Here is a 16,042-nt window from a genome sequence, read left to right as displayed (position 1 = left end):
GCATGCATGTTGTTGAGGTATGAGTTCAGTTGTGTTAAGGAAATATTTGAACATAGAATCATAGAATAGCAGAGTTGGAAGGGGCCTATAAGGCGATCGATTCCAACCCCTTGCTCAATGCAGGAATCCACCTTAAAGCATACCTGAAAGATGGCTGTCCAGCTGCATCTTTAAGGTCTCTAGTACGGGAGAGCCCACAACCACCCAAGGTAATTGGTTCCATTGTCATACTGCTCTAACAGTTAGGAATTTTTTCCTAATATCCAGGCGGAATCTGGCTTCCTGTGTCCCATTATTCCGTGTCCTGCACTCTGGGAGGATCGAGAAGAGATCCTGGCTCTCTTCTGTGTGACAACCTTTCAAGTACTTGAAGAGTGCTATCATGTCTCCTCTCAGTCTTCTCTTCTCCAGGCTAAACATGCCCAGTTCTTTCAGTCTCTCCTCACAGGGCTTTGTTTCCCTGATCATCCTCATTGCCCTCCTCTGAACATGCTACATGCTGGTATAGATTCAGCACTAATGCATATTCAGCAGGCAATGTATTCCTTTTCCTATGGGTAACTGCCAGATCTACACCTTAAACAGACATTGACTGTCTTCAGATGGGGGAAATCACATTTCCTTACCATTGCATACTGTCACTCTTGCTTCCTGCAAGTTACATGGGGAAAGAGACCAGAGACCACATGATCAATGGGAACATCGCCCTCTAGTGGCTATTTTATAATGCAACTTTCCTGCACATTGCAGGAAATACAGTCTTGTTTTTTTTTAAAAAAATGGCTTTTCTGTGGATTAATTTACAACACTAAGGACTTAGCTAGACCTAAGGTTTATCCCGGGATCGTCCCAGGGTCATCCCTGCCTGCTCCCGGGATATCCTGTGTGTCATTTACATGAACAGGGATGATCCCGGGATGATCCCAGGATAAACCTTAGCTAAGGCTTAAAACTGGGGGAAAGAGCAAGAGACATACAAGAGGATCACTGCATTGGCAAAATGACCCGCAAAGATCCATGAGTGACCAGTTGCGAGCATACGATAAAATGCTCATCTGAAGAAACTCCTTATCTGCATCCAGTTTGAGGCAGGTTTGACATGCATCTTATCTTCTGTATAGTGCCCAGAAAAATAGAACTAGGTCCACAGCTTCATAGGCCCAAAATAGGCTTGACAGCTCCAGCTTGGAATGCAGATCTTAACCTAAGCCAGATCTACACCAAGCAGGATCTGACACTTTGAAAATGGTTTGAAAACTATATGGAGTGTGTCCTGGGCCCCAACAGTTGTCACTGCCGTTATAAACCATTTTAAAGCAGTAGTGTAGATCCTGCCGTAATCTCTTAAAACTAAAGAATCATGTATTCGACTCTTTTCAAACCTCGTCCAACCGCTTCATTCACAGCCTCTCTGGAACCTCTTCGCCTGGAAGGTTGAGCACACATTACTGGAGTACAGTCACCAGCAATGATTCTGCCGAAAACACTCTTCCCCCATGTTAAACCATTTCCACCTGGCCCATAAAGAAATTAGTCACCACATGACTTGTCCCTATTACAACGTGTTGGATCCAGACTAAGTTAGTTGACCTTAGGTCACCCTGAAATCATAGTTATCATCTCATCCCATATGTTTTTAGAGTCTGTTGGACTGGAAGAGAAGATGGATGGTCTCTCCAACAATTTATCAATGTATTCACTAGAGAAGCTGAGTGTGTTATCCCAATCCATAATGCTGAAGCCACAGAAGCCAAAAGCCAAAAAAGGAAGGAACTTAGGTCACACTGAAATCAATAGAAGTTAGTCATGATGACTTATCATTAGTCCCATGCTTTTGAATGTATACTAGCCAGGTTCAATTAACTTAGCCTGGATCTACCTCATTATGAGTTTCCATGTCCACCCGATGGGCTCTGGAGAAGGCAGGGGAAAACACCCATTGGACCATATGTTTGTGCTGATTTCCAATGAGGCTACTATCTCCAGCTATCTGCCAGTGGTATTTTCCATTATAATCCACTGGCTAGTGCACAGATAAATGCACACTTAGTCCAAGAACGGAACTGTAACTTTGGGTGCTTCCAGACAGACAATTTCTAGTGCTACTGGTCAAAAGCACTATATCATTATGTTGCCTTTCCAGATTTCTTGTGTTCAGAAAAAAGATGGAAGAAACAGAGGGGGGACACATGGCAGGTGTTGGCAAATGGGAAATGATGGCATCTGGATCCATCATAAAATTCCTTGGTTCCTAAGCACCGTTCACATGGTGAGAGAAAACCTGCTGCCTATTTCCAAAATAATATCTCATTTCCTGTTTGGTCCATGTGAATTATCCTGCTGTCTGAGTGTCTCACAAATACAAGAAAAGCCAGCAAACCTGTCTGATTTTTATTTCAATTGGTTTAATATTTTCACAGTGTTAATTAGAGCAGATTTGTTACTTCACTGTATACTCCTTTCTATGTCACCTATAACAACAAAGTGTTTCTGCATGTCTTCCATTGTATTCTCATCTTAAACATTGGCATCATCAGCATATTAGCCTGTGATGTCACTGATGAAAAGTAATGTTTATTATTTATTTATTTTATTGCATAGCTGAAGCTCTCTTAGTGATATTGCATTGGTTGGCACTGTACCAAGAATCAGATCAGACTTACAGATGCTATGATTTTGTCCGTAAGTTATTATTGGATAGTTCACCCAATGGTTATTTTCAACAGGGTATCCAACAACATCTTTGATATTCTCTGAATTCATTAGTCAAGTTGCTACAGTTTCGGATTTCCCCACAGAAAGTAAGTTACATATCTGGTTATTTATTTCTATGGAATATTTCTTCTGCACTTTTCTCAAAACCTGGACAAGAAATCACATAAGTGCCAGCTTTGAAAGAGAATGTGGTGATGGTAGAGCATTCTGTCAACTCCGATGACCATATGTTGTTTGCTTTTCTAATTAAAACCAGAAAGTTAAAGCTCTAAACTCCCAATCAGGAAAAATGGAGTGGGCAACAGTAATTAAGTACAACAATAATCAAGGTCACGTTTTTATGGCATTGAGTCTTGAGCTATTACTGGATAGATTGCACATTACGTTTAAGGCAATGGTTACTTTAATTTCAACTGGGTGAAATCCTGGACTTTGGAATCCTTAACATCCATGAGTCAAGTTCCTTCAGTTTCGGATTTCCCCACAGAAAATGAGTTCTGTTTATTCATATGAAACAATGTCTTTGCTTTTCTCAGAAATTCATTTACAATTCATCATCAAAAATGCATCCAAAATATTAACTATACTCTAATCTTGCTCTTACAGCATTAGCATTATTAGAATGGTGCAAATGGAAAGGATCTGACCATGTCTGCTATTTCTGGGGAAAACTTCCAAAAGTGTGCAAGGAATCGGGCAGTTTGACACCCTCTCTGCACCTATGCTGAGTAGAATCCAGCTCCCTTTTCAAATCCTAAAAGGAAAGGCTTGCAGCTCAGTGGCAGAACACAGACACTGCAAACAGAAGGTCCCAGACAGGTTTAGTCCCCAGCATCTCCAGATAGCAGGGAAAGTCCCCTGCATGAAACCCTGGAGAGCCGTTGCCAGTCTGTTAGACAATATTGAGCTGGATGGACCAATGGTCTGACTCAGCCTGAGCCATGGTGGGGAAACTTTTTCAACATGAGGGCAGAATTCCATTTAGGAATTTGTTTTTAACTATGCATATATTTATTGTTTTATACTGTGTGCTATTATCTGTATGCCGCTCTGAGATCTTAATGATATAGGGCACGATATAAATGTTTTAAATAAATAAATAAGCTCTCGGGGCTGCATTCCAGGGGTGGGAGGAGCCAGAGGCAAAGGGGTGGCTCCAAAACTCCACACACACACACACACACACACACACACACACAAAACCATGTCAGCAAATGTTCGCTTAAGGCCCTTACTGCCAGTAAGGAAACCTTAGGGGAGGCATTTCAACCTTCTAGAATGGGAGAAAACTGCACAAAATCCAGGAAACCACGACACAGATGGTGGTTATGGGAAAGTTTGTGGGGCCAGATGGTGGGGCCATTTGGAGAAACTCAAGAGGGCTGGATTTAGCCCCCAGGGCTGAGGTCTCCTGATCTAAGGCTATTTCCTATGTTACAGTTTGAGGAATATCTTCTTCCTACCTCCAGACACTGAAGAATTATCAAGCATGGTGCTACCCTTGTGCAAGGGATCTCTCTCAAGTAGTATCCCTCAGGACTGTGTATATAAGGAAAGAGGACTAATCCAAGTCCAGTGTTATCACTGTCGCCGCCACTATCTTACTTTGCCACCTTCTCCTATCTTCTTAGATTACCACCCACTGTCCTTCATATGGTCAGCTTGGCTATTCCAGGAAGGAAAGGAAAGAGGGGGACATGGAGCGGCATGGGGATTATGAACCTTGCATGTGATTTTTTTTTCTAATCCCTCCACGTCTACATGCACACACAGCCAACCTAGATTGATTTTATGTCATCTTGGAGCTTTCTGTCCAAGCCAAAGGATAGGCCCTGGTGATGGCTGCAGCAAGTTCTATTGTATTTTCAGGTTTATTCTGTCTCTCCAAAGAAAAGAAAGGGGGGGAAGCATAATTCATATTCCCTCCTTTATTTTCTCTTTGTTTCCCCTTCTGGACAGGTTAAAGACTTGGGAAAAGGCCTCCCTTCTTCTGTTAGCAGCACATTTTGCCAGTTGTACCAATCCTCCTATATACACATTTAAGTCCACAACGTAAGATAAACAGACAAAAGACATGAACACACTGGCAAGGATGTGAGTTCATGATTGAAGTGTTGTAGCCGAAAGGAAATGCAATTTGAGATGATACTTATAATATTCCCCAAATCCGTTTCCCTTGGGACTCATTGCACACAAGTGAAATTACATTAGGAGCTGCAGTGGTCCAGATGGAGTACACAGTCAGCTGTTTCCCGAACATTTGTCTTGAGCTGGCTCAGATTTCCTTGTAGGAGAGAGACAGCATATCATAATGATGGGATTTAATACCTGACAAAGGAGACCAATCTGCTCTTCTTTCCTTTCTTTTTTAGTTCAGGTTCAGCTACTCTGGGCTTGTTTCTTTGTGCTGCATTTAGCTTTCTGTGTTGTTTATCAAACTAACCTTTTAGCAACATTTCTACAGCTCCTTCATTAATGTCACTCAAAATGTGATCACTGGCATCAGCGAGATCTCAAAATGCTGTGCTGTCTACTTCTTCTTTTTTAAAAAATAGGAACCTGAAAATAAATCCAACTCATTTCAAGTTCAATCTCTTTTCGAATTCACATAGTGGAGACTTTTTTCTTTGTTTTACCCCCACAGGTGGGAGTGGAGAGATTTCAGGGGGAAATGTTGATGGGAATTATTTAGTATTGATGCCTCCCATTAAAAAGGCAGTTAGCAGAAATAAACAAAAGACAGAACAGAATGAACATTTACCACCACTCCCACATGTACACAAGGCTAAAAAGGAGACAGCACCCTTTTTTAGTGAAGGAAACATAAAATACTTTACTCACAATATTCTTGAATAAAAATGCAGGTGCAGCATATAGTTTCAAACAAGTGTTTGTTTGGTCTGTTTTGTGTTCTATAACACTGTCAGAGAGCCAACATAACTGCAGGAGGTCAGAGAGAGGGGGAAGGAAGCGTGGAGCAAACCCAACAAATCACGGGAAACCACACTATAGGCTATAGAGATCCTAACGCTAGCTGTGGCCTAACTTCCCATGAATTAACTTAACTGCAATACTGCCCCCTTCCAGTAACTTGCAGATGAGGTTGCAATATCCCCAACAAATGTTGCGGAAAAGGTTTAACCCTCTCCCCAACATTTAAAGAAGTTTTCATGTCTTTAACCTTGTTTAAATGGGGCCTTTTCAGCCAGTCAGGCACCCATGACATCTCTAGTCACCACTATTTGCCTCAGTTCCTCAGGCTCCCTTCCTGAAATATCAGTTCAGGCACAAGTGTCTGCCCTATGTCTTCTGCAGTGAAGACCAATGCGAAGCGTTCATTCAGCTTCTCTTCAATCTCCTTGTCCTTCTTCATTTAACTCCATTGTCATCCAACAGTCCAACTGCCTAGATGGTTTTCAGCTTCTGATATATCTAAAGAATTCTTTATTAATGGTCTTGATACTGTTAGCGATATGCTCTTCAAAATGCTTTTTGCATCTCTTATTGTCTGCTTGCATCATCTTTGTGCAAGCTTGTGCTCCATTTTGCTTTTCCATTTGGGCAAGACTTCCATTTTCTGAAGGAAGCCCTCTTTTCTCTAATAGCTCCCTTGACACTGCTCATTAACCATGCCAATAACCTCTTGGACTTGGTGCTACCTTTCCTAACCTGTGGTATATATTTAAGTTGAGCTTCTATTATTGTGGTTTCACAATATTGTGGTGTGTGCATCTTTTCCCATGGCACTTAGGCCTGGTTGACTGGCTATCATGTTCTACCATATACTTGTGGTTTATTTTCTCCCTTTCTATATTTAGCCAATCAAAAACATTTTCATCTTCATTCCCTTAGGTTGATTTAACCCAAACTGGATGCTTCCCAGCTCCTGTCAGCTTTCCCCAGGTTTTAGTTTAAAAACTGCTCTGCCACCTTTTTTATGTTTGCAAGTCCTTCTTTTGTCACCAACGATTGGCATAGCTCAGCATGAATATCTGTCCTGTTTGTGGAATATAGCCAGTATTAGATTAGACAAGGCAATCAACTTGCTGTGGTGTTGTGCATTCACACTGGAGCAACTATAAAGCTCTGGACCGTAGTTACGGTTCATAAAATGTCATATTGGTTGTATAGTGGTTTTGCTACTCTTTCTAAAACATCCCCTGCCCAAAGCAATAATACAGCAGTAACTTCCCTTTGCCCTTTTCTTTTCACTGTAAATGTTTTCCATTCAACTCTTCTCAGTGATAATTCAAGAGACAGCTGTTCAGTGCTGAGCTTCCATAAGAAAATCCTTTGTGTGCATAGCACTAAGAGACACTTTGACGCTGAGTGTTAATCGCTGGATGTCTCTTCTTCTCAAGCTTACAGCCCATGTCAAAGAGCTGATTTCTGATCCAGATAGATGTCAAGAATGATTTACCTGTTCCCAGAGAAATGACGGAAATAAGGCTTTTGAATCAATAAAGAAACTGCTCTTTTTATTTGCCTGGGCTTGAACATCTGACAACGTTTTGAAATAGTTGACTTTTTTTATTTTTAGTTATTGAGTAGCTGAAGAATTGGAAAAAGATTTCATGAGAGAAATGTGCTGTCTCTCTCCCTTCAAAACATGGACTTAGTAAAATTAGGCTAAGAGCAGTAGTATAGTGGTAAATTTTGATGTATATTCCTCATAGCCATAACCCCACAGAGAGGCGAAAAATGAAAGGCTCTGTATTAACCCATATCAAGCAGTCCAGTACTAGTAGTTTTTATGTCTACCAGGAGAAGGTCTTTTGTACAACAGGGAACAGTATTTGGGGCCAATTTGCACATAACGCCAAGCCAACATGGATTAATTTTCCCATGTGTTTATACTCCGTGCCAGCTGACATTTTTTAAATGCACACTGCAGTGCACCACAACTTCTCCTTACATGTGAACCAGCCAGTGTGAGTTGTTAACAAACCACCTACAACCCTAAAACAGGCCATGGGTTTGGCATGTTTCGTTCACGAGACCAACTACCCACCCTGACTGGGTTCGCACATCAAGACAAACCACAGCATGCCCCTGCCACAGATTGCATTTTTAAAATGGCATCTAGCACCGCGCCAACAAGCCCTGTGGGGCAATTAAGGCAAAAAAACTTACTGGGGCTTTCTGCTTTCAGTTTCTTTGTGGGATTGCGATGGGCGCCTTTACATGGTGGACACATGGTTTCAATCCGTCCCTCCCTGACATATATGGAAAGGAATGGGTGTGTGTGAGAGAGAAGAGTCTTGTTTTCATTGCTCAACTTGTGCCAAACTTTTTCCTCACAGCCCCCAGGAAATCTACGATCCCCATTCCCCTCATCCCATCCCATGCCCCAAATATAGGTGAGCAAGCTGGAAGCTCCCTCCTTGCCATTGCATAACTCTCTTAGATTTTTGGGGAAGGGTTAAAAACAGCCATCCAGACAGGTGGGCAACAGCATTTACTTTGAGAAAGCAAAGCTGCTTTCTTGCTCACTCTTGCTAGTTCTAGCTGGACTGACTCTGTGTGGATCATGCCTACGACTGAGAAACATTCTCAAACATTTACATGGGGGAGACATGGTTTGAATCAAGGAAAGTCCTTCCTCAGCAAGTTCATAGTTCATTATGTCACTACGATGGCATTATACACTGCCAATATAGCACCATTAACTTTAATTACAGTTTATCTCTGATCTTTTTGAAAGTGGGATAAAGTGGGAACTTGTAGGAGATGTCCTGGAGGTTGCCAAGATCATGTAATGGACCCCAAAATGTCCGTGATTGACCAATCATGGGCATGAAATAAATCACTCATGTAGAGACTAAGGCCTTTGCTAGACTCTGCATCCTATTGTCTTACCTAATATAATAAATTATATATATATATATATATATATATATATATATATATATATATATTATAATGGAGGGAGGAAGCAGCAGCCAGGCACCTCTCCACCGTGCCTGGGTCCAGCTCCAGCTGAGAGACCCCTCCCTCCTGCTACCAACTGTCACTGCAGAGGCCACCAGTGAGGGAGGAAGCAGCAACCAGGCACCTCTCCATCGTGCCTGGGTCCAGCTCCAGCTGAGAGCCCCCTCCCTCCTACTACCAACTGTCTCTGCAGAGGCCACCAGTGAGGGAGGAAGCAGCAACCAGGCACCTCTCCATCGTGCCTGGGTCCAGCTCCAGCTGAGAGACCCCTACCTCCTGCTACCAACTATCTCTGGAGAGGCCACCAGTGAGGGAGGAAGCAGCAGCCAGGCACCTCTCCACCGTGCCTGGGTCCAGCTCCAGCTGAGAGACCCCTCCCTCCTGCTACCAACTGTCTCTGTAGAGGCCACCAGTGAGGGAGGAAGCAGCAGCCAGGCACCTCTCCTCCGTGCCTGGGTCCAGCTCAAGCTGAGAGCCCCCTCCCTCCTGCTGTCAACTGTCACTGCTGAACTTTGCAACTAAGATTGTAGTGCCTGAATTTGCTTTCCTTTTCCCCCTCCTCCTCCTCCCTCCCAATCCCCTTTCCTTTTGTGTCATGTCTTTTAGATTGTAAGCCTGTGGGGAGGGACTGTCAAGAAATACTTTTGTAAGCCGCCATGAGAGCCTTTTTTGGCTGAATGGCGGCATAAAAATCCTTAAATAAAATAAATAAATAAAAATATCCCGAGCTGATACCCAGGATTGCCCCTGTGCATCCAGATGATGCACAGGGGATTCCGGGCTCAGGGAGGGATCAACCCTCCCTGGCCCCTGGATATAGTGTACTCCTTTAAGCCCGACTTTTCTCACAGTCTCGGGCTGAGCCTTAGACCACGAGTGTGTAGCCCATTCCACGGCTTTTCCCGGCTCCGTGCAATTACTCGTGTGTAGCCAGGAGAAGCCACGCATGGGGTGCAACGCTCCCCAGGAGTGCTGCACCCATCAGGGGCAGGGTGGGGGGAGTGAAGTTTTTTTAAAAAAACTTACCTTTCGTTGTTCGTGCACTCCTGCGCAGCCGGCCCTTTAAATCTATAAAAAAAAAAAAATGGCGGACGCGCTGGGTCTTTCCTTTGCTCGTCACGCCTGACGTGTAGATTAGGGCAACAGATAGTTGCATCGCGGGCTCTTCCCTCCTCTCGCCCGGATTTTAAGGTAGCTCTAGCAAAGGCCTAAGTGTCAAGTAGGCAATGCTACAGCAGCAGAGCTCTCTATTTCCTTCTAACACATACACACCTTTTGTTGTCCATCCCATGGACACTAAATAGGGCTACCAGTGCCAGATCTTTGCTAGCCACAGCTCTATCAGAGAGTGGCCAGATTAAAATAATTGTGTTTTTGCTGCTGCCTGGAAAAGGCCCTCACTTGTTGTTCTGGGAAGAATCTAACCAATGACCCAAGGGTTAATCTCTTCTATTCACAATTACGCTTCTCTTAACACAATCATTTCCTGCATCTAACTTGTTTAGCTGGCTGTTGCTCTTTCTGGCTGTGGATGCTTGCTTTACTTACAAGCTGTGAAAAACTATTCCCTGTGGCAAGTCATTCTGTTTGTAATGGTTCACACAAATAACACACACAATTAGGATCAAACAAACCAATATTGATTGGTCATTCCCAAACCGCTTCTGACACACGTTTCTGAAGGTTAGACGTTCTGAATGAAACACAGGGTGAATGTTTTGTTTTCCCACAAGAATGCCTTTCCCCCCACTTCTTCACCCATAGGTTGGCCACAGCCAATCGGTAGAAAAGAAATTATGTTTGTGCATTTGTCCCCCATTGTGAGGCCCATGACCCCTATTCTCTTGCTAAACCAGGACGGGGAGGGGTATGTACAAGTTTCAGTTGAGATGTTACAGCAGACATCTAGGAAGAGAATGAATCAATCCCAGAGATGTCGTTTTCCCTGATGTCTCCATAATGTCTGAAGTTGTTCTGAGAAAAAAAGGATATTTCAGATTTGGGACAAGGATAAAATGTGATATTTTCAGTTCAAATACAAACTTCTGCTTGTAAGCATTACAGAAAAGCTGAATGTATTCTAGCATTTCCAGTCAACATGCAACTAGTGTGTGTGCATCTCTCTCTCTCTCTCTCTCTCACACACACACACACACTCACACACACACACACACACACACACACACACACACCATTAAAACCTTCATGTATCTACTCAGATTCCATGGTGTTGACAACATCATTACAAATGTATGGTCTGTTTTCTGCAACTCAAGATCTTGTGGACTGGAGAAACCAAAGATTGCATCTAGAGCAGGAGCACACAACCGTTTTGACACAGGCTCACACACACACATGTGCTCACACATCAGCAGTTTTGATACGAATTGCACTTTCTTTGCTGCTAGCAAGGTCTGTATGAGATGTGCCTGAGGATCTAAGAGAGAGGGAGAAAGAGACCAGAGAAATTGGTGGGGAGAAGTCAGGGCACTCCTGACCTAGAGAGCTGCAAGTTCAAAAGTTGTATGCAGGCTACCTCTGAGCTGTGGCCATTCCTTAAGAAGCAGGTCTTCGCGAATGAATGAGCTGGCATCGCAAAGTATCTCAAAACGTGTGAAGATGCAGAAGCAATGAACTGGCAAGAAGGAAAGGGACAGTGGGAGCAGAACAGTGGAAAATTCAGCAGCAGAGCGTCCTAAAAGCATTTTCCAAATCCTGCTGGAACACAAAGCCATGTACCTCTTCTGCCATAGTGAGCTATCAGAAAGGAATTGCAGCTGAAAGAAGGGACTCAATCCTTCAGCCCACTTGCTACATGCATGTTCGTCATTTGGTTTCTCTGCACTTGCTTACTGCACATTTGATTGATGTACATTTGATGGCTGGTAGCTAAAAGTGTGCCCTGCCTCCATGGAAAGCTATTGCATTTGAGTTGGTATAAGTAATACGAATGGCATTGTATCCATGATGCTCCATTTACATATACAGTAATCCTATGATGTTGCAGTCATCAGCTGATAAACATGCAGTTGTGAACTAGCTCACTTTAACCAAATGTATTCTTTCCATGCAACATCTTTAAAGTACTTCTCATGTTTTTGCTGATTGCAGGGCTGAGTGGACTTAATTTTAAGCATTTTACCTGTCAAGGTTAAGTAAAACCTATGCTATGATTTCACAATTCTGTTCAGAGAAGGTGACCCAACATTTTCTAAAACCGTACAGTTATGTGAATTGACTTCAGGAAATGGTTTGTCTTTACACAGAACTGAAGGAGTCTACTACCCCCAAAACCTCCATCCATGTAACCCACCTCTATGAGAGCACAACAACACCACATCGTAAGTGTTCAGCATGACTTGAAATTGATTATTTTGGAAATGTAATGAGCATGTGGGAAATGGTAGATATACCAAGAACTATTCCACCATCCATATTTGCTTTTTTTTTTAATCTAACCTTTCATTTATAACATAGGAAGGATTATTATCTATATGTTGGTGATGATTATTAAAAATCTTTTAGTATCTTTTCCCTGCTTTTTACAAGACATTGAATTTCTCTCCTTTAAAATGAAAGGAATAATTTTTTTCCCTATCTTAGCAGCAGTCTCTTCACGATAAGGGCTATAGTTCAGAGGTTCACTAACCCAAGGCCCCACGTTCAGTTCCCATTGTTTCTGGCAACAGGAAAGGAAAGCCAATAAAAGGCCTCCCAGGCCTTTTTCATGAGTAATGAATACACATAGAACCTTTGCCAGTCCAAAGTTTGTATTTTTGCATTGCTGCTGTTTTTATCTTGGTTGTGCTTTTATATTATATTTTATATTATGGTTTTATACTGTTGTTTTATACTTTGAATGGTCTTAATTTTGTGAACCGCCCAGAGAGCTTTGGCTATTGGGTGGTATAGAAATGCAATAAATAAATAAATAAATAAATAAATAAATATTTATTTCATTTCTATACCGCCCAATAGCCGAAGCTCTCTGGGCGGTTCACAAAAATTAAAACCATGAAGAGCATAATAAAACAACCAACAATTTAAAAACACAAATACAAAATACAATATAAAAAGCATGATATGTGCTTGTACAGTTAAGGCAGCTGGCTTTTTCAGGGTTGGAGCTGAAAGATCAAGGAGATGGTGTATAATGAGCACAATATGTTACCTTAGAGAATGTCAAAAAGACCTTAAAAGACCAAAAAGCTAGCACAAATGAAAGATAAGTCAGACTATTTAACTTACAATTTCTATGTTTTTGGTGCATCAGTGTATTTAAGTGCCTTAAACCAAATGGTTTTTTTTAACCTAGAATGTAATAAAGTATAATATTGTTGGTTTTGTGTGATTCATTTTAATTTAATTTTGTTTTAGTTGTTAGCCACCTTGGGTACTTTTCAAAGTGGATATACTGTACATGGTGCAAATGTAATAAATATCATGGTGCTTTTGTTAAAATAAAATCAGAATACTAAAATCAAGTCAGTAGAATGTATCATGTGTGTGGTTTGTTTGTTTTTAAGGAAATCTATCCACCAAAAGAGAGGCTGAACTATCCACCCTGACTAGTCGCGATAATTCACCTACTACAAAGGGCTGGTTTAATACTACCGGACCGGGTAAGTCATGGTTTCTCTTTCAGATCTGTCTTCATGTAAACATTTCATTTTGGCCCTGATCTGGAAGTCTTTCCATACACTTTCAGAAAAGATGGCTGGTGCTTCTGGCTTTGACAACATTGATGTCTTTGGTGGGGGCGGGAGGTGAGGTTTAGGTAGGCGGTGCCCGTAATCAGGTTTCACCTAAAAAGAAACTCCATGATCAACATTGTCAAATCAAATGACCCTTTCTATGCATACACCCAATGTGTGGAGGGGAAGAGCAGATGGCCCTGTGACCCTATGCTCAATGTATGTGTCTTCAGCTCCATGTTTGAAATAGGAGCCAGTATGTGTGTAGCTGTTCATGCTGTGCTGTTGACCCAATGTGTGATCAAGATCCCCAGTCAAGCACTATGCACAGTCTGAGCCTATGTGCATACATCTGTACATGCATGGGCTACACTTTCAAAGGCCGCACTGGACGTATGAACATCAGAAGGTGATGCCAGTGGAGTGCAGGATACTGAGTTGGGGCAACAGACTGTCCTGCCCACTCCACACATTGGAAGGGGTCATTCGAACATCCCTCGTGCTAATCATTTACTTAGTAATATGTGCCTGATGCAGGAACAGCAGGTGCTACTTAGGGGTTTCTCTACCTGCAGTACTCTTTTGGGTATGAGAGAGAGAGATGGAAAGCAAGTGAGAGAACATACAGAAGATCTGTGCATAGATAATATATATCATGGTGCTATTGTTTAAAAAAATCAGAATACTAAAATCAAGTAGGTAAAATTTATCATGTGTGTGGTTGGTTTGTTTTTAAGGAAATCTATCCACCAAAAGAGAGGCTGAACTAACAACATGGACTAGTCGTGATAATTCACCTACTAGAAAGGGCTGGTTTAATACTACCGGACCTGGTAAGTCATGGTTTCTCTTTCAGATCTGTCTTCATGTAAACATTTCATTTTGGCCCAGATCTTCTTGTAAACATTTCATTTTGGCACTTTGACAACATTGATGTCTTTGATGGGGGTGGGAGGTGAGGTTGAGGTAGGGGTGCCTGTAAGCAGGTTTCCCCTAAAAAGAAACTCCATGATCAACATTGTCAAATCAAATGACCCTTTCTATGTATATGCCCAATGTGTGGAGGGGGAGGAGCAGGTGGGCCCTCAGTCTGAGCCTATGTACATACATCTGTGCATGCAAGGGCTACCCTTTCAAATGTCACACTGGTCATGTGAACATCTGAAAGTGATGCCAGTTGGAGTGTACAATATTGGGCCTGGGGCCAACAGACTGTCCTCCTGCCAACTCTACACATTGGAACGGGTCATTTGAACATCCAGTTGCAATCTCTGCAGTCCTCCAAGAGGCCCTATGCTTTCAAAGGCTACATGGATTAACATATGGATTGATGTGCAACCTAGGACTAGGCCATACAATAATTGTACAAACAAACAGCCCTAATTTTTCCTCAGGCATAGCTCCATTTTGAGAAATATATCATGTGCATCAATCAAACAACAGATCTGGGCCTCATCTACACCAAGCAGGATATTGCACTATGAAAGCGGTATATAAAAGGCAGGAGCCACACTACTGCTTTATAGCAGTATTGAAGTGCACTGACAACTGTTGGGGCCCGTTGACACATACCATATACCATTTTCATACTGCTATATCCTGCTTGGTGTGTCTCCTGCCTTTTATATACTGCTTTCATAATGCAATATCCTGCTTGGTGTAGATGAAGCCCTGGTTGGTAGGTGTCCATTTCCTTCATCATAGTTACTCTTCTTTCCAGCTGCTGTGAGCAGGAACCGCTGTCTGCTCGGATCAGCTCCTTCACACAATTTGCTTCTCTCTGTGTATGACTACCAGGGACAGTTTACATACAGGAGAATGGTTTATTGTTTTATGAATTGTGGTAACTGGTGATCTCTGTGTTTACCTCAGGTACAGCAATGAATCCAAAACATATGCACTTCCCTTGGCCTGCCATTGTAGCGGCCCTGCTTCTCTTTTGCACAATCTTAATCATTTTGGGAGTCAGAAAATGGCGTCATTATCAAAAGGAAATGTAAGTACTTGCCCCCCCCCCCACTGCATTCTACATTCAAACACTAAGGGCAGTATCCAATGATGACAGTCCAGCTGTGCCAATCATGTTACGCTAGTAAGAACAATAGCTTCATAGTACAACCCAGGGAACTAGAGCAATGAGAAGGTAGTGTTTCATATGTCTTGTTCAAATGTTCACTTGAATCCATGAGGGTTTAAAGTGGGTAGGGGGTCAGGGGGGTTGTGCATGCTGTCGTCGTCCCCATACATCTCCAGGCACACTGGTCCTGCCCCTCTCATTTCAACTTTACCATGTTGAATCAGCAAAACCTGAGAGGGAGTTCTACTCACACTCAAACCAACTTCTACTCGTGATCAAAGTAATTCAACACAGCGAGGTCTGAACTGAGGGGGGCGGGGCCAGCATACCTAGAGACGTAGGGGGTGGGGCCAGCATGCTTTGCCCCAACTCTCTACCCATTTTAAGCCCTGACACGTTCAGGTGAACATCTGAACATAGCTACAGTGCAACTTGGGAAGCCGAAAGCACCACTTCCAGATTGGGAGAAATCAGCGGAGCAATAGTTTTGGCTAGTTGCTGGTTGCATTAGCCAACACTAGCTTCTCATTATGCAAGTAACTGTTCCCGCTATCACAGCAACAGCATTGGATACTACCCTAAGTGTACTTCTGGGACATAAATCCCACTGAAAGCAATGGGATTT

General features: G+C 42.5%; 1 protein-coding gene across 1 annotated transcript in view; it reads left to right on the top strand.

Moving 5' to 3' along the window:
• The window catches only part of CD96 (CD96 molecule), a 38,854-nt gene that overhangs the window by 20,975 nt on the left and 1,837 nt on the right, over positions 1 to 16,042 (top strand). Inside the window, exons 8-12 of the mRNA XM_063127711.1 lie at positions 2,727 to 2,801; positions 11,913 to 11,987; positions 13,173 to 13,268; positions 14,078 to 14,173; positions 15,213 to 15,336. Of these exons, the coding sequence (XP_062983781.1) occupies positions 2,727 to 2,801; positions 11,913 to 11,987; positions 13,173 to 13,268; positions 14,078 to 14,173; positions 15,213 to 15,336 (466 nt within the window). The remainder of the gene's footprint in view (positions 1 to 2,726; positions 2,802 to 11,912; positions 11,988 to 13,172; positions 13,269 to 14,077; positions 14,174 to 15,212; positions 15,337 to 16,042) is intronic.

Source organism: Elgaria multicarinata, chromosome 5 (genome assembly GCF_023053635.1).
Source record: "Elgaria multicarinata webbii isolate HBS135686 ecotype San Diego chromosome 5, rElgMul1.1.pri, whole genome shotgun sequence".
Lineage (NCBI taxonomy): Eukaryota > Metazoa > Chordata > Lepidosauria > Squamata > Anguidae > Elgaria > Elgaria multicarinata.
Note: the sequence above shows the minus strand (reverse complement) of the source record. Positions and strands in the feature narration are given on the sequence as shown.